Source organism: Cimex lectularius, unplaced genomic scaffold (genome assembly GCF_000648675.2).
Source record: "Cimex lectularius strain Harlan isolate CLEC.00 unplaced genomic scaffold, Clec_2.1 scaffold34, whole genome shotgun sequence".
Lineage (NCBI taxonomy): Eukaryota > Metazoa > Arthropoda > Insecta > Hemiptera > Cimicidae > Cimex > Cimex lectularius.
Genome location: NW_019392635.1, coordinates 790,860 through 810,577, shown reverse-complemented (window position 1 = coordinate 810,577; position 19,718 = coordinate 790,860). Strand labels below are relative to the sequence as shown.

Sequence of the window (19,718 nt, the reverse complement as noted above, 5' to 3'; positions counted from 1 at the left end):
GCAGATACTGGCTCAAGCGTAATTCTCATATCGGATGAGCTTCTCATCTTCTCTATATGGCGCCTAGCAGTGGCATCCTTCAATTAATTGGAACGCACTGAGCTTCCTTTTTTAGATGCTGGACATACGCTGTCAATCTATCGGGTTGTCCGGAAAATAATGCAGGATTTTAAGTTTTCATTAAAAAAAATCTACAAAAAATATTCTGTTTACGTTTACAGGATTACTCATTTGTATGAATGTCAACACTTATTAATCCTCTTCCAAATGATATTGTTTGTTTACCTCTGTAGNGTATGGGAAATTATTTTGATTAAAGAACATTGCTTTAAAGTAACTAGTTTCTTTTTTTTTGTTTAATACCAAAATCCTGCATTATTTTCCGGACAACCCAATATTAGCTTGAATCTGTAGTGTACAACAATTATCAATTAGGTTAGTTGTATAATATGTGTAAAGGGGGACGGAGGAACCCCAACTGAGTAAACGGTATGTAAATAAGCAAGAATACATTGAAGGGTGAGTGAGGGTGTGAATGGGTTTGATTTTAGGAACTGATATTGCGATGGAGGCTGAACAGACCTAGCTGTTGATAATCCCAGGAGTCGGAGGGTGAACGGACATAACCGAGGATCTGCCGACACACGATGTGTGATTCTCGAAGCCTGCTGGTAATTTATCGTAAATTACAAAACCTGGAATTGCCGAGCTGGGAGAAGTGGCTCAACTCTGTACACATGCGTATGTGTTTACGTGCGTGTGCAGATTGGAGCTTATATAAATCAGTAATCTTCTAGGTCTTTCAGTAATTCTTCAATCATATATCTAGAAGTCAGGCTCATTGCAGAACTCGTGAAGTATTCAATCTCATATGAGAAAATTGCTAATCTATGCACCACCTTGGTCAAGATTGTTTTTCCCTCCGAGATTCTGTAAGGGCTATTACAGTTAACCAAAAAAGGCCTTCCTCCGTGTTTGAGTGGGTATAAATGTTCGAAAAAAATTTATTTCTTTATGTAAAATAAATACAAGTTGTAATTTATCATGTACGAATAAATACAGGTTTCGCAGTGAAGGTAAGGATTAATTATTGCGAAGGATTTTTAAAAGACAAATTAGAGAGTTATCTTATGTATTTACGTAATTATTATAAATTACCATCCAACTTAAAATCCTACATATTTTCGTAATAATCATCCGACAAAGTAACTAAAATTCGTTTTAGTGGAATATGGATCAGACCTACTGTTTAACAATTTGACATGATTATAAATGTAATTATTTTTGTAAAAAATAACAATAAAAAACATTGAAATTTAAGAAACTCGGTACTCAGTGAGGTCAAGAAAATTGAGCGCCCCTTCCTGCTGAAGAAGTTGTGTAAACGTCAAAATTAAAGGGCGAATCCATTGTTAAAAGGGAACGATAAAATAACGGTGCTTGCAATGAATGGGAGGACTTGCAAGTCGTATTTCCGGCGTCGGTTTCGAGAGAGGCGAGCTGGAATCGCTTCCGACTTCCGTTGCTCGAACTGGGCCGCAGGACGAAAGTGCAAAGTGCGCACCTGCGTCGCGTCCGTCACCGGGTGACGCGGGGGGACCCGGAGGAGTGTCACGGGCTGCGATGAAGACGCGGCGAAGAGGAGGAGGTTGAGGTTGAATCTGAGGTGGAGGTGGAAAAGATGGCGGCCGTGACTTTGCCTGTCCGAGTGTACCTGGCCCTCTCCCACCAACGGGTACACGGGCACCAGCGGAACCTTGAACAACGGTTCTGTGAGCTCAGTTAAACGCCGACCGCCAGTGAAAGAGGATTGTGTCAGTGCCTGTGAAAATTGAAAACAGTTTTGAAAAAAGTGCAGTTGCCGTTTTGGAGTTTGCCACGACCTAGCGTGCTGGGTTCCCGGACCCGAGACTGCCACCATGCCCAAGATCTTCCTCATTAAGAACAGGCTTCTTCAGCAACAGCTGAAGTTGCTCGAAGCGCAGAAGAACAGAGAGGAGTTGAGCCCTCCTTGCTCTCCGGAGCCGCTACCTCTCATCGTCAACAGATCAAACGGTGAGCATTTTTTCTTAAACATAAACGCAAATCATAAAATAAAAGAGAACGCTGACAAATTTGTAGAAAGCTTCCTCTTTTATTTCTTATTACAGGTTGCGATCGAACCGGCCAACCAGTCCTCAGAAACTAACCAAAACTACCTTTGTTTTTGTTTAATTACCAATGGTATATCCGACTAACATTTAACCATACCATCAAGTTTAAACAATTTTCCCATAATTTTTTATTCCAGGGAAAATATATAAAAAACATATTTAAAAAAAATAACTGTAAATAGGAAAAACGTAAGTTGAGGTCCTAGTTAAAGAAATTTCGAGAAAACAGCAAAACACCAAGGATGTATTTATTTATTTATTTATTTTTACAAAATCTATTTAAAATCGTCATATTTATAGAATCACTTAGTGTAGACTGTTTACAAAACAAAGTGCAGGTCGTAAAGTCAGGTGCCGGTTACGATTGAAGGGAATTCACCTGACCCTGCGATCCTGCACCCCTCTTGCACCCCCTGTTAAGTTCGTAATGAGCCGTGTCATATATTACCACCGAACAATCAACGATCATTTTTCAATCCGAGATGGAATGAATTAAAATTTTTGATTTTGCGGTTTGAAAAAAAAATTAAAAGCGCCAATTTTTCTTAATTTTAAACTCATATCTCGAACGTCGTTTCTGTTAAGTATTTATTGAACAATTGAATTTAAAAAATAATTCATCATTTCAGAATAAACTATTCGACGATTTTTTCCATAATTTTGAAAAATTTATTCCAAACCATCGAGACCATACTGACAGATTTCAACAAGTTGTGTATGATTTGAAGAAGTGCTTTTCGTTGGCATTCTCAGGGCTAAAATTTTGTCGTAAGGGTCAAAAGACGTTAAAAAAACACGAAGGTTTTAACAGTGACTAAACAGCCTCCTTTACCTTCGAGGGACTTTTATTCTCCTAGGTTTAGAAAGTACGATAGCCAGTTTTGGGGCCGTTCACTTCTGGGAAGCCCTAAAGTCCCTTTATCTCTCACTTAGCCTCAATTCTACCGGGTATAAGTAGAGGGATTTAATGACCGGCTAATGTCTGAAGAGTTACGATTTCAAGACCCCTCCAAGTAGCATTCTTCGTCCTTGTTATAATTTCCCATTTTGGAAAATTGTTAACAGATGCGCCAATCTACAAAAACTGGGCAGGTATTCGACGGGCAAATGCTTCGGACCGTTTTCGCAATAAATACCTCGAATTCGACTCTTTTTTTTCTTGTGCCATGCCGCACAATTTTGGGAAAAACTATTGGAAAAATATTGCCAGAAAAAATTATGCCAGTTTTTAAAGCGGTAATAATCCTAATGTTATACGTTATATCGACTTGTTTTTATATCTATGGAATCCTTAATCCCCAATGCGTCGAGTGATAAAAGAGGCCAGGCTAATCGGCATCATCAACAATGACAACCGATCATAGTTCATATGATCTCAGTAACTATTTAAATACCAATCGGCGTCATTTACTAAATTTTCCACATTCTAAAACGTCTCATTTTATGAAAATTTACCTTTTATCGCTGTAAAATTAAAGTTCTAAATTAATTAGTGTAATTTTATATCTGAATTAAATGAAACTTGGATATTTGAAATATTTCGAAAGCCTAATTTGAGGGGGTTAAACATCAACTAGCGACGATCGGCGGACCCATGTTCACACATCTCTAATTATCGATGACATTACTGTTTCATGATCAATCTTCAAGTTCAGTTTCAATTCTACTGTAAAAATGTGTGGTGATTAGTGATCGTTATTCGATGATTATTCGGAAATCGTGAGATGCGGTCTGGTGTGATGTAGGTTTCAGAAAATCATTTTCTTTATCGTGCCAACGTTTCGATCTTTATTGAGATCATCTTCAGGGCCTGGGATTTACGAACATTGTTTAAATTTAACAAAAGCATGTAGGATGTGGTAAAAAGTGAATTTATACAATACAAAAAAAAGTTTTTTTTTATATTCAAAGTATTTCTACTTACTGAATGGCACAATTGCGCGGAAAACAAACACTTTGAGTGAGTAGAAATACTTTGATTGAATTTTTTTTTCTTTTGCATTGTATAAATTCACTTTTTACCACATCCTACATGTTTTTGTTAAATTTAAACAATGTTTGTTAATCCCAGTCCCTGAAGATGTTCTCAATAAAGATCGAAACGTTGCACGACAAAGAAAATGTTTTTCTGAAACCTACATCACACCAGATCGCATCTCCGATTTCTGCATAATAATTTTCAATTCTACCTTATAATTTTTATATTTACTATTCTCCTGAGCCTTTTACCTTAAAAGAAAAAAATCCTCAGCATTCTGTGATTCTTTAATTGACTTCCTGGCGTACGAAAGCAATAAATAAGTCGAAAATTCAAAAGAAGCCGGCCTTTTAATTAGGCCGGTTTCAAAAAGGGCATTTTCGTTTTCTAAACTGCAATCCTCTTGAAATTTTCGGAAAGAGTAATTTGCAGACTTGGTCACAATAGTCGGCGCCGTTTCAAGCCGCATTTGGGTCAGGACCATAAAAGTGGATGAGGGGCAATAAATATCTAGTGGAATATTAATCCCCGACTGGCAAAAAGCAGGTAGAAGGAAGTGGCGAAAAATTGACTGACAGGAGAGCCCCGTACCAGAAAAGTTTTCCACGACTTTGCCGGCTTTGTTTGTACCTCGAGTAAATCCGGCTAAGGGGTAAAAATAACGGTTGGAAAAATTCAATTTAAGTAGATTCAAACGTTTCATAAATATATATCTAACCCTCGTCGGAGAATTTGTACTACTTGATCATCGGTAGATAGCATGATAACTTTTATGATTCTGCTCAAGAGGCAATTTTAAATTTGACCTTTTACATTAAGTTTTAAGGTTTTAAACATAAAAACACTAAATTTAAACAGTTTTTCTCTTTCGTTCAAAAGACGAGCATTATAGATTTGATTATTCAGAAATCGTGTGATGTAGGTTTCTGAAAACATTTTCTTTATCGTGCCAACGTTTCGATCTTTATTGACATCATCTTCAGGGCTCAAAGTGTTTGTTTTCTGTGTAATTGTACCATTCTTGCGTGTCTTATTGAGAGTGCCCTCACCACACATTATAAATTTGTTTATTTAAAAGACAAGTGTAATACCGAAAGACAAAGAGTGGAGATAATCAGTACTGATCGAATTCACACAGATCCTCATGATAAAACTCGCTTACGGCTTCAACTTCACTTTTTTATTTCCTCCTTTAAGGATTTATTAAATAGAAATATGGGTTTATTTACATCGTCCAATGTAAAGCTAAGATCGTTTAGATTTCGTTTAGCTTTCCAAAGAGATAATAAATTATTAAAATTTTCCAACAAGATAATGTTTTCATATCGTTAATTCAATGTAAACACCGACGAAAGTAGACCGATATTGTCCAAATCAATCACATCCATTATAGATCCATAGATCTTGGCCGATAATCTGGGTCCGCCTGTTGTCGCTGTTTCTAGCTTTTGTCTTTTCCGTTCCACTGATAACAGACCATGTGCGTTTTGAACTATTAAAAAGAAAGAACTGATATCCATCGTCCGCTCATTTTCCATTTTAAAAAATTCGCGCGACCAATTTTTTTAACAGCTTAGTAACTTAGCATAACACCACTTTTAAAGTAGGCAACCATGTTTTACATGCGTCAGGTCATTTTACATTACATCATAATTTTTTACTATTAATTAATGTTTTTATGTAAGGTTTGCTTTGAAATGAAAAAGTTAGTGTCAAGAGTGGGATTCGAACTTCGAACGATTTCGACTGAAAAATGGCAAAAAAGATGGAAAATTCGAAAGGTTGTAAGGTGTCCGAGTGGATCGAAGTCACGATAGTTCAAGTGGTTAGAGCAGGGGCGTATTGAGCCGAAGTTCGTGGGTTCGAATCCCACTCTTGACACTAACTTTTTCATTTCAACCAAAACCTTACATAAAAGATTAATTAATTGAAAGAAGTAATTTGGAATTTTTGGGACGTTTACGTATACTATAAAAAGATTAGGACCCAGTAGAGACCCATGGGGAACCCTATATTGTACAATGTGTATGTATTGCGTTGCCATGTAACCCTTTGGCTGTCGTGACTTCGATCCACTCGGACACCTACAACCTTTCGAATTTTCCCTCTTTTTTGCTATTTTTCAGTCGAAATCGTTTGATGTTCGAATCCCACTCGTGACACTAACTTTTTCATTTCAACCAAAACCTTACACAAAAATATTAATTAATTGAAAAAAGTAATTTGATCAATAAACCACTAAATCAATGGATTAAATAATGTGTAGAGATTAGTGACCGTTCGAATAACTATAGATTAAATAATTTTTTATATTATTTTGTTTGATTCATGAGGAACGGTAAAAAAACACAGTTTTACATACTCACAACTTACATTTCCATATATTGCATTTCTCTAAACGATATTGTATTTATATTCAGTTAAAAAAAAAAAAGACCTACGCTGTTACACGCATTTTGACCTGCCCTCTGTATTTTCTTTTAAAACTTTCTCGGTCAAGATATTTTTAATGTGTTTGAGAATTTCGTTAAAATTTTTGTTTTGTTTGAATCTTGTAACCGTTTAAAACATGTGATGTTCTAGTGAGAGGTTGAACTGTCTTATCCCCCCATTTCTCATTTGATAATCATGTTGTTGCATAACCAAGGTGAAGCATTTAAGTTCTTTTCAATATTGTAAACTGGCATAAACATAAAAACTTAATTATTGTCATAAGATTATTAGTTTTAAGAGGTGGCTTGAAAGGATCATTATTCCCAACACATGACATTAGGGAGTGAAACGTTTCTGCATTATTAGTATGTCTTTGGTATCAACTGATCCTCACGATAGTAAACCGTACGTCATAACTTTTTGAAAAATAAAATACATCGTTTTTCTTACATGCTAACTCTAGAGAGGTAGTGCTTTAAATTGTCACCTTGAGGAGAATTTTGTATGTGATTCATGAGTACTTCGTGACAGGCATTGGTCAAACCAGTCTTCAAGCAGTTTCAAGCTATTCGCATTTTTTTAAAAACGGCTTCATCTGTAATTAAATCATTTTCCTCAAAATTTTTAACTATTGGTGAGTCGACAAATTTTAATTGATGTTCAAGATTAATTTTCTCGTCTTTAAGGGAAGTTTTTAAATTACATACACACGCACGCGCACACACCTAACAAATATAGGCTCCATAGTACCAAGTACTACTTGGAACTTAAAAAGTTTTGTGTTTGGACACTAGATAATTATATAAAATAAAATAATTAGACAATGGTAAAAACGAAAATACCGATCTATCCATTTTATAGATACCTATTTGTTTTCTTGTATGTATATAGACTGTTTACTTTCAAATCAACCTGACAATACTTTTTCTATTCGCTCTATAAATTATTCTATCCATAAATATACACCTTTTTTAATATATCTGTATGATTCTATGATGTAAGCTTATGCAACTTTCGTGGCCTATTATCTATTTTACCATTTTTTTAAAATTTATTGTGTAAATGTATACAAAAGTTAAAACAATTAACAGTCCAATATACAAGCGCTAGTCCCAACGGATCTTAGGACAGCTTTTGATACAATATCCTCATTGAAAAAGTGTACTCAAATGGGATCAAAAGGAAGGCATTAGACTTCTATATTTCTTTTCTAAAAGGCCTCAGCAAAAGGCATGGCAACAAAATACACCCATGAACCATATTGTGCAATATGGGGTTCCCCATGGGTCTCTACTGGGTTCCCTGTCTTTTTATAGTATAAACGACCTAAAAAATGTGTGACTCTATTGGTAAGTTATGTCACAAAGTCCTTTTTAGATCCATTTTTCAAAGAGATGGGGAGTGGTTTGAAGTCAGGATAGCTCAAGTGGTTGGATCAGCGGCGTATTTAGCCGAAGGTCGTGGGTTCGAATCCCGCTCGTGACACTGACTTTTTCATTTCTACCAACACCTTACTTACAGATTAATTAATTGAAAGTCCTTGTTGGAGTTTAAGACAGCGTTGGATTGAATGGGACTTCACGAGCTGAATTTTCACTTCATTGGGTCTGTCATCTTTGGTTAAAATTGTATTTTGACTTTTGCTTTTAGCGTAAATTCAATAAAACTGGGGTCATGATTCTATGTATTTCAGCGGTTTTACAACATTTTAAAACTTCATAAAACAGTTGGTTGCATAGAAGAAATTCCTCTTAAATTTATGACCAGCCGAAGAAAAAAAAATTACAGGTTTATAATAGTTGAAAAACTAGCATGGGCAGAGGAGAAAAAATCTAAATTAAAAACCAGTTCCTATTTAAAAAAAAAAAAAAAAAAAAAACGATATTAATTGAAGTGGTTGTCCATGTCTTGTTGAACGTAGAGGGGGCGGGTGGAGGCAGGCAAGTCCACCATTTCCACCGCCCTTCGCGCCCCTGGAAGCTGGAAGTATCGAAATTGACAAACGGATCGGTCCAACGGGTCTGTTATCTAAGATCCGGACGGATAGTAGTCTGCCCGACCCGGCCGACAGTTTACGAACAGGTAGTAGCCATGGTATGTCCCAGGTGAGCGTGCAAGTTAAAAGACCAAGGTTGTACATTCCCCCGTACAAAACGGGGAAGACACTCGCCCTTCGGACGGCTACACCTGTTTCTTTGCCCTTCCTAGCCCATTTCAATTTGGATTATATGTTATAACATTGTTTTAAAATAAGTTCTCTTATAAAACGTTAATTTGGTGGTGAAGAACCAATATATCGCGGTTGTCCTGATCTTAAGGTCCTTCAGCCATCACTCCCCAAGTATTTTCTCTTTCACCTGTATTCTACACATAAACGTAGCAATTTCTTAAGAATAAAACATATATTCTACCTTGGAGAACCGTAAACATAAATCCCCTTTACATTTTACATCGTTCAACAAATACCCATGATTTAATAATATGGCTAGTATCCGTAACACGTTTCCTCGAATGGAGTTAATTTATTATATGCCCTTAAATCAAGTATGTTTGCTATGTAGATGGGAAACGTAACTCTATAAAGAATGAATTTTACCTACAAAGAAAAAGAAATGTTAACCTTCGACATACCCTGCTTTTTTATGTTCAGGTTGATTCAGGTTCATAATTTTCTGTTATGTCGCGTAAACGTATTTGTAAATAATTGTAGAAACGCGTCTGACCTAAGAATTCAGCCAGAACAGGCGGACCTGGAGGATAGCACAGCAGGCAAAAATAAACAAGTTTTTCATTCGGAGTTTTAACCGTATCCAATATCCTGGTTTGACAGACCAAACCATATTAGGATTGGCAGGATAGCCATTCACATTTGGCATTTTTTAACCTCGACGCAAGTTGTATCAGAAAATAGACTGAGCAAGATGAGAGACGATCGCGTCTGGCGGACCAGAGAGAATAAGCAGACCAGGTTGAACAAACAAAGTGATTCTGTGCGTTTCTCGTTCGTTTGCCCTTTTTAAGCGCTGAAAGGTTATTGGGAGTCCATTATGTCTGATGGACATAAGCTGCTTTGAAATAACACCAGAATGAACGAGACGATCTAACTGGGGTTTATTTGTTGAATCTGTGCGTTTTCTCGTCCGTATGTCCTTTTTAAACGATTTAGAGGTTATTAGGTAAGAGACCAAGGTGCCTGTTGGGCAGAACCTGCAAGAATAAGCAGGATAGATGAAATGAGAAGAGCAAGCTGGTGGTTTATTTGTTGAATCTGTGCGTTTTCTCGTTTCTTTGTCTTTTTATAGCCCTGTAAATGTTATTAGAAGACCTCCGATCTGACAGGGAAAAGCTGCGATAATAAGTATAACAGTATAACCTGGTGACGACCAACCTACAGTACTTCACCTCGCAGATATCAACAACTATCTCATTAAATACACATAAACGATTTGCATTCTTTAAATTTTAACGAGACACTTAATTAACCGGCTCGACTCCCGAAATAATTCCTGGCTGGATTGACCCGTCTTTCCGATTCATTTCACGTCTGGTCATATGTTATAAATGAGGTTCAAGGCCGATGAAAACAATGGCCCTCTTCCACTGGGATACTTTTGAATAAACACGTCCCGACCTGCTCAATTACCCACTTGTTTGCGTGAGTCTCGCTTTTAATCGAGTGTCAACGTGCACAGCGGAAAACCCGTCCGGTTCTCTCTCCTCAAAGTGCTCTGTGCTGCACATCATCCCCGGATGGGATTACCATTAAAAAAACACTTTGAATTTCAATTCGGGACCGCCGAAATCGTATAAATTTACATGGGGGAGAATGAACAAGCCACGACTTCTTCCTACATGGAATCGGATTAAAGCGTGATTTGATTGGACGTCCTGTGAACTTTTGACATGCCTCGTCATGACTTCTTCTTCGGTTTTCTCGATCACACATGTTTCTTTCTGTTTTAAGTGAACTACAATAGGCCAGGCGAAAGATGGTCAATAGTGATCAATCAATCAATAAAGTCCATATGCACGTTCGACCTTTAATGGATTCGTGCACGTATGTCATCGTACATCATGTTCCTTGTAAAGGCCTTAATAGTTAACCAGAAGTTTCAGTCATTAACTTATAACATTGTTAGTAGTATAAGCCTTAAATTAATTATTCTGATTAGTTAATAAGAAAGGAAAAATTTAACTTTAGTCAAAGGTGAAACAATGCCCTGTTTGGGAAGGTGTGGAGAGTGCGGAGGAGTCAGGAGGGAAAGAGCCGTTTAGTGCAACGTGTTTCCTGTCCTGGATGAATTTTAAATGTTCCGTAGATTTCCTAGAAGCAAAAAAAACCCTTCCTTCTTCTGGGTCACACCGAATGACACAGATTTAGCAGGACACAAGGCGCTTTCGGTCACCCCGCTCTTCTCTCTAGAAAAATAAATCACCACCAAACATTCCACAATTATTTAAATATTATCCGCCAATAATGGAATTATTATGCGCATAAACATAATTATACGGATACAATGCAAATAAAATTGGTCTTACGGAACGTGAGGTTGTAGGAGATGAAAATATTACCAGGCATGACGGTTATAGTAATTAACATGAATGCAGTTATTTTTTTCTTAATTAAATTACGCCAATATATTATTTCTTAATTAGATGTTTTCATCTGAAACGAAATAGTTTTATTTATACTCGAAGTTTTTCCAAAATAAAAATGACTGCGGATAAACCGTGTTTTAGAAAGGTCGTTAGTTATAAACGTAAAAACAAATTAGGTACAGTCTAATGGTGGTTTCTTTTGGATTCTAATCTTAAATCAATATTCAAAAATAAAGGAAAATGTAAATAATTGTCTTCTAATAATAATAAACTTTCCAATTTATTATTTTCTGCGTCGTCCAGTCCACATACCGAGAGGCTGATCGTCAACCGTTAAGGGCGTGCTGTTGGGACGCCCCCATTGTCAGCTAACAAATCTCGGACTCGTTCTTCTCATTCGTGCAGGGCGTCATTCCATCGCGTACCGTGTTGCATTTATCGTGGCTAGCCTTCGGGGGAAAATATCTCGGCACAATGAACACGTTCCTGTCCCAGGGGGCGTTTCGAAACAAGGAAGGTGTTAGGTAAGATAGAGGTGTTAGTCGATCTATTGGTCTATGAATTTTTAAAAATCAGAGTTATAAGTAGTCTGGCCGTTTAGGAAACTCGCCAAACTAGCGAGAATAGAAAAATCATGAAACGGTCAAACTGCATACATGTTTAAAGAATCATAAGAAAAGGGGCTTCGGTGGCCGCTACCTCGTTGACCCGGCGCTCTTCGCTGTACGGTAAAGGTAAACCCTTACAAATGGGCCTTTTTTTCATATTTCAATCGCTGAGGATGTGGCAATACCGAAACGAATATGATAGACAAAACCTGGTCAGAGAAACTGAAATCAAAGAAAAAAATCACTTCTTTGACACACGACAAAATCCAACCCCTGAAGAAGGCAGAATACTGGCCAATTTCAAGCGGACCAGGATCGTCGATCCGACTGCTGATTCTGTGCATTTTCTTTGGCTTTTCCTTTTAAAATCAACGAAAGTAATACGACCACTGAACCAGCCTGACAGCCCAAAAACATCGAGAATCTGCGGATAATCGGAATCGGCCAAATTATAAGTAATTCACCCCGCAGATCTCAAGAATTCCCACAATGATATTACATTTCAAAGGATCTTCTCACATTCATATCCTGTAATAAAAACGAGTTTTTGCACTTTCAACAGTTCTAACGATGCGGTGGTGGCAAATGTATTTTGGATTATTATAACAAAAGAAAAGAATGTTTTACTCTTGGGGTACAAACTTAACTAATCCAGTGAGAAGAGAAAAGGATGGGGCGTCGGTGGCGGCAAGGTTTAGTCGTTGACACGGCGCTCATCACTGTAAGGTAAAGGTCCCGGGTTCGAATGCAGCCGAACCCGACATACTTGCAAATGGGCTTAAAAAAAAAAAAAAAAAAAAGGTTTATATGACTTCTCCTGTTGTGAACCCTCATAAAATAAAAACAGTAACTATATTTGAAGAATCATAAGCGAACACCAGAGAACTGTTGTGGAATATGGATCACAGTCCAACCATTGAAAAAAAGCATAAAACCTATACGGGCCTGACAGATTGAGACAAGCGAGTACATGCGAACCAGTAACGTTGGATAAGATCCAACAGTTGTTTCTTTGCGTCTTCACTTCTCTTCTCCATTTATTTGAGCGAAAGTAATATGAGGATGAGGATAACCAATGAAGATGGCCCAAACAGGACGGATAGCCCATCAAAAAAACAGCGAGAATTTGCGGATCATCAGATTCGGCGAGGTCCTTGAACCCACAGATCTCAACAAGAATTCCCACAATGATATTACACCTCAAAGGATCTTCTCACATATTCATATCCTGTAACAAAAAAGAAAATTTGCACTTTAAACGGTTCTAACGATGAAGTGGCGGGAAATCTATTGTTGGTTAAATTTAATATTAAAAAAAGAATGTTTTACTCAGAAATAAAATATTAATGAGGTTTTCAACCTGAACCGCGCAATGTTGTGGATCTGCGAATCTCAGCTGGAAGTTTGTACGACTCTTGGAAGTGGTTTTTCTAACGGAAAGAAGGAACCGTGCTCTGTCCTGCTCACCTTGTTCCGAAAAAATCCAAGGGCGGAAATTTTGAACTTGAATTTTCCGGCCGCCGAGCTGTAATTGCATAACGCGAAGCGAGTTGTTCATGGTCTCCTCCCACCTTTTCGCTTTTGTGGTGGGAGTTGAGAAATAGGTTCTAGAAGAAGAAGAAGAAAAAAAAGAAAAAATGAGGTACGACCTTTAAAAGTTCCACCAGTTATGATGCTGGGCTGAGGAATTCTGACGCTGGATTTTTCCAGTTTTCATTTTTTTTTTCTTATTCGACGGCGAGCATCTATAAAATGATGGCCACCGGGAAAAAACATCCTTTCAAAAAAGGAAAATCCGATTTTAACGTAGTTTACGAATCTCCTTGCATTCATGGCATAGCCGTTGATGCCGCAGAGTGAATAAATACGAAAATAATGTAATGCCATAATAAAATAAAAAAATTAATACAAATATTTATCGATTATCTACATGTAAACAAACCACACCGGCCTGTTTGCCTTTTGATATTTTGTCATAAATAAATAAAACTTTTGGAATTTTTGATTATATTTTATTCAAAGAAAGAAAAATCGGTCGAAAGGGCAAAAAATTTTGAAATGTAAACCTTATAAACAAAACAATCTTTGTTATTTTAATAGAAGCTTTATTAGTTAACGTTATCACAACTAATTATCTCTTGTTAATTTATTTTTATCCAACAATTCTTGCAAACTAACCAACCGGCATTTTACAAAAATAATTAGTTTTGAGCTAGCTGATAATTATTAAATACTAACTAAGCAACAACCACCTTTTTTTTTCAAAAACACTTTTTTTGGTAAGCGTTACTCTGGCTGCAGATTGATTGATAAATTGGTCGTCTTTAGATATACGTGTTGTATATTTACAGCCATTTGTATGCAATTATTTACAGATGCATTATTTAATATAACTATATCTCATAATAATAACAACTCTTAACTTCAGTAGACAATCTCTAAGTAAATTAACAAGTTGATAACCTTGCGTGGAATAGTGCTGTCAAAACTCCAATCTTTCTGAAAGATTTGCGTTTTTATATTGAAAGATTGGACCGGCCTATTTCGATTATTGCCCTGTGCGAGCGGGGCTTCTTCAGGGCAGCGTACTTGGATCGATCCTTTGTCTCATCTACACCACAGATATCGCGACTTCACCCTCACCATCCTTGCAACATTTGCAGATGACACCATCCCGATCCCACAATTTCTTCGAAAGAGCTCAGGCACATGCCCTGCAAACATAAAAAAGCCTAATGGAGCAATCAGTACCATACAAAGCTTAATGAAAGCAAAAGCATCCGTGAATGATTCAACCTTGGCAGCAAAACCTTTCATTTATAAATGATCCCATCGCAAAAACCTTGAGTTTCATCTAGACTCAAGACTAACCTGAAACCTACACACATAACTAAAACGAAAGACATTAAACAAACGTTTATCAGACTACCCGCCACGCGAATAACGGTTCAACGAAAACAAACTGACAATATTAAAGTCAATCTTAACGTACGGTCTAGAACTGTGGGGCACCTCTACACCTTCCAAAGTATACAGTTCATCCAATCCAAAGTCCTCAGAATAGTCAATGCTCCTTACTACGTCCCCAACATCGCCCTTCACAATATCCTCAAAACACCTCTCGTGCTAAAAACAATCTCAAAAACATTTTCCACTTTCCGCCATCAGCCACAAACTCAGCCCAATAGCCCAAGCCTTATCCAGTAGAAAACCACCCTTATAATCCCATTAGAAGCTTGAATGGGAGATGGCCTCGCGACCTACTAAACGAAGATTAGTTCTCGCGTTTTGTAACTTAACCTTAACTTTCCTTACAAGACATGTCATTTGTAAATTCCACTCATTACATAATATAAATAAGGTTACAGATTGTAATAACTAAATTTCATTAAAAAATATATACTAAAAGATGGAAAAAATAACCCTAATAGACTATCTAAGAATATCTCTTAGAAATTTCGGAAGAAAATATAGTAGGAAGAAAGAAGAAACTCTATAGAAGGTTAGGCATGGCAGGGCACAGCAGGAAAAGATCGACCATGGTTATGTACATTCTAAAAAGAAGGTTCGGATGGGAGGAAAGATAGCTTATAGATGGATGGTGTTGAGCTGTGGATTGTGGGAGTTTTTGAGCTCTTCGGGGTGAAGAACCTGTAGTTTGGTCATTTTCTGACGCGATTTTGGCAAATTACACAAATTATAGTGGCTCGGTCGTTCGGCGGGGCTCAGTCCAACCACCGAATATGGCGATATTCCGAAACGTCTGATGGGCGGATCGGGATATGATCGTAAACGAATAAACTAGAAATTCACAACGAGTCCAGGCGTTTTATCGCCTGAGAGAGATGACAAATAAAACATGGAAGAAGGTTCATCCGTCTGCGTAGGCCAGGATGGTAGGAAACGACGAGCGCGCACCAAATCTACAAACTCTTAAAAGAAGTTACACTTACAAAAAAATCTTCATAATATAAATTAGTCAAGCAACAATGAAAGCATTAGCATGTAAAAATGTCACTTATTAAATAGTAAGTGAATGCCAATATCTCCAATGATGAGGAAAACACAACAACCCACAATCGGTGCTATGACCAAAAACAGAGGACAGACGAACTCAGAGGAGGATCTGCAAGACCATATATAAACCTAGAATCTATACTTGATATAACTGTGACAAACACAGAATTATAATTTCAGAATGAATCCACACAAAGCAAACAGATAAATGGGCGAACTTTATAGGTGCCGGACATATGAAACTCATGGTTCACGAAAGTACACCAAAACTGGCAACCACATTGCTACATTTAAGAACTGTATACCGGTCACTTGTGGCATCTGAGACATACCACACGACATTCACTAACGATGACCCTAATTGTTATGCGATGAAGAGGAACTGCCACCCATATTATCTTCGAATGCGAAGTAACCGAACAACAGGAAAAGAATTGTAGCAATGACCTACTAGTAAGATAAATCTGAAGTGCTTGGGGAATCAAAACCTCCATCATCAAATTTAAAATTCAAGATAAAAGGTTAATGAATCTCACACCTCCTTAACATTTAAGAACTTTTTTAAGAATGCCAGTCATACATCCGGACGTGCCTTTTTCCATTGCATCGTCGGACATGAAGGGTTGTGAAAATCTAAATGTAAATTGTCAAGAATGTTTAGATAAAGGATTGGCATGGGGTTGAACTTGGACTTGAAGACCCTTCGTCGAAAGTAGTATAAAAGTCTGTAAACTCCGGCGTCTCTATTCATCCACTTGGGCCTTCTTTCATCCGTGAAAGGGATCTCTGCCACTTTTAAATACTCTTTACCTGATATCCTGTTGAAATTCTCTTGTGAGAAACAGGTCCAACATGCTGTTCTCAGGCCTCAAAAACAATTTTGAGGGTGAATCTTTTCCTTGTTGAGACCTGGCTTTGGTTTGATGCCAATTTCAGATGGATATCGTGCCGGATGTTTTGCCGGTAACGGTTATATCTACATAATAAAGAATGATTAAAATCAGGTTACATTAATCATGGGGTTGTTCGTGCAGTTTTTCTCTTTCATAATAGGCTTTGTAATCAACAGTGTTTTCTAATAATGACTTCTAAGTGATGGTTCCTTCTTAGGAACTCGGGTAAGATATCGCGTCTCGTCGCCGGCATCCCCGGTAAGGGTTTTATTCGCCGAATCGTCGGATGATGATTACTGTTGGACGGACCGGAGTGGGAACAATGGTAACCGGGTGGGCGTGTTTAGCGAAGCGTGTCTTGACAATGGTTTCTCCGGCCTTGAACGCGCGGAATGGTTCATGCTGATGGGAACCGCGGGTTTATTGGCCCCGGAGTTGGAACATCTCGCGAATTCACCGTGGGGTCCTCTCCGTTTCGCGCCGCCGGTTTACCGAACGATCTTTGCGGTTCGTCTTCATCCGGCTTGAACACTTCTCTATCCAGTTGAAAAGTTTCCAACTGCTTGAATTGCTTATGGATCGTTCGGCATAGTAGGGGTCTAAACGGTAATAAACCTGTAGTGTAGTCGTTTCTGACTATTCCGACCCGCAGACTGGATATGGCAGACCTCTGATAGAACAAAACAGTTAGCAAACCGAAATACTGGAAAACTACCCCCCCCCCCAAATAAATAAATAAACGAACAAACTTAACATGAGACTGAATCATCTGCAAACCTCAAACAAAATGTAATATCATTGTTGCCTATTTGTTGTGAGAACTGACTGATGGTCTTCCAACATAGCCCCACGTGGTACGTCGTCAGCGTTATGGTGTGATGGCACAATATTAAAACAATTCTTTTCCTTACGACATTTCATTACAATGGTAATTTTTTTTTTTAATAAGACGTACATTTTTTCAACAAAAACTTATGATTATCACGACCCATCGTTCCTTTGAATGAACAACGCACATAATTTCCACTCTAAAGTCTAGCCAGAACAATTATAATACATTTTCCTATGTATTTAACATGTGTATACATTGTGACACATCTTGTTGAAATGTGCAGGGTGATAAATCTGTATCTTGGTCGTTTCCGGTATTTTTTGATCTGCCTGTTCTTGATCTTTTGGTCTCCAAGACTCGTTTTTGCAGCTGTGTGTTATTTTATCATAATATAACTAAAGAAATGAAAGTTTACGCTCAGGGTAAATACTGAAAATGATGAAATTACTAGGTTAAATTCGCTCAATTCACTTTAACTGAGAGATTTTTTTGTCATTGAACTATGCGAGGTTTTGAACCAGTGGTTCAGCTGACGTTGACTATTCTGGTCCGCCTGTCTTCGCGTTCTGCCCTGTCAGATGCGTTTGGCATTCCACCATAGTGAGTGTTTGGTATTTGCTATCTGTGTCTCTTCAAAATAAAACAGAAAACGAAATAGGAGGGTGGCTGACCAAAAAGTAAAAGGCTTAAGTTGCAGTGTCTTAACAAAATTAATAGGCTGGGGACTTTTGGATCTAGAAGTTGTTTGTCCGTTGTTAGGCGAACCAACACAATCAGAATATGACAAATTATTTAAAGTTGTTCCTAATTGAAAAATTAATACTTTTTAATAGTCGTTTTTAAATTATACCTGGGTGTGGGCCATGAGAAGCTGATCTAAAGAGGGAACACTTCTCGAATCGTTGAGAACCTGTCCTTGACTGTTCACGGCCTTGAAGAAAAGGAGTTTTGCTCTTTCTAACGAAAAGGACCCATTAATAAGGATCCATTTTCGTCCGTTTAAGCGGTTAATTGCTTAATTACCACATTCGTGGATATAACGATTTGGAATTTTTGCCCAGTTTTCAAATGTTCCGTTGTACAGGGATTATCAAAGCGCTCGTCCAGGTGGTTAAGTCCAGGATACATACGTATTGAAATTTACATATTTTACGAATAGGAATTGTATATAAAAAATATTTTAAAAAAATGAAAGGGGAAAGATTTGTTTTTTATCCTGCCTCCTTCGGCGGCACCTGCTGTAAACCAAAATTCGCCCGCCTTTGGGGCCCAAGCAGGTGCCGGTCGAGGTCCTGATGTGAACAATCTTTGGAAATCAATGCTCAAGGTTACTCCGGATCGTTGTAATTACAAAAGGGTGAAGACACATCTGGCCTTCTCACGGTAGGGGAAGATTTTTAAATAAAGGCAATACAATAAAACCACAATAGGATCAAATCTGGTATCCAACAATTGAAATAAAAAATTCAAAGTCAACATCCTTTCTTTTATCTAAGTTTACTTCCGCTAATTTCTGTTTGATAGGAGGTTTGAGATAATATATAGAAAGGATCTCGCTGGTTAAACAGTTTTATTTGCCTAACCCTCGGTTGCAAGAACCAGATAAAAAGAGTTTACCCAGATAATACGTAATCACTGTTAATTATTATCAAAGATATTAGATTGTTTTAAATTAAATAAAAAATAATAATAAATTATGTAAAAGTCATGTTAAGTAAAATTCGTCTCGTTTTTAAACAACCGTGAAATAATTCAAGCATCGAGTTGTGGAGAGAATGGCTAAAACTGCTCCCTCAGATCTGCATTGTTGCAAGCAATTGTGGTTAACCCTAGATTAAAGAGTGATGGAATGTTTTTATTCCTCCTTTTGCAATGTATTTTGTTGCCTGCAGCATCAACAACATCGATAATACATTCTTGACTTTCGTATCCGTCTCGTACTGCAATTAAAAACAAAACGCACCTGACCAAAACCGACGATTAGACGCACGTGCATCGGTAATCACCTGCTGTCGTATAAAAAAACCACGATCATCCGCCATCCTTGTACGGAATAAATCGCGAACGGGCAGCAAATTTTAAAAGTCAGTAAACCCAAAAACCTGGGGTGCGGTTTTCAATTCAATATTTGTTTTACCGGCTAGAAATAATTTACGGAAACGTGAACTGTGTGGAAAGGTCTGAGACATTTAAATGCTCGTATCA

General features: G+C 37.6%; 1 protein-coding gene across 2 annotated transcripts in view; it reads left to right on the top strand.

Moving 5' to 3' along the window:
- Window positions 1-1,725: 1,725 nt before the first annotated feature.
- Window positions 1,726-19,718, top strand: part of LOC106661901 (transcriptional regulator ovo) — a 31,343-nt gene continuing 13,350 nt past the window's right edge. The window contains exon 1 of one of the 2 annotated variants that reach the window (XM_014385637.2): window positions 1,726-2,055. In XM_014385637.2, the coding sequence (XP_014241123.1) occupies window positions 1,920-2,055 (136 nt within the window). In that variant the 5' untranslated portion in view covers window positions 1,726-1,919. The remainder of the gene's footprint in view (window positions 2,056-19,718) is intronic. The other variant, XM_014385638.2, reaches the window with a different exon arrangement.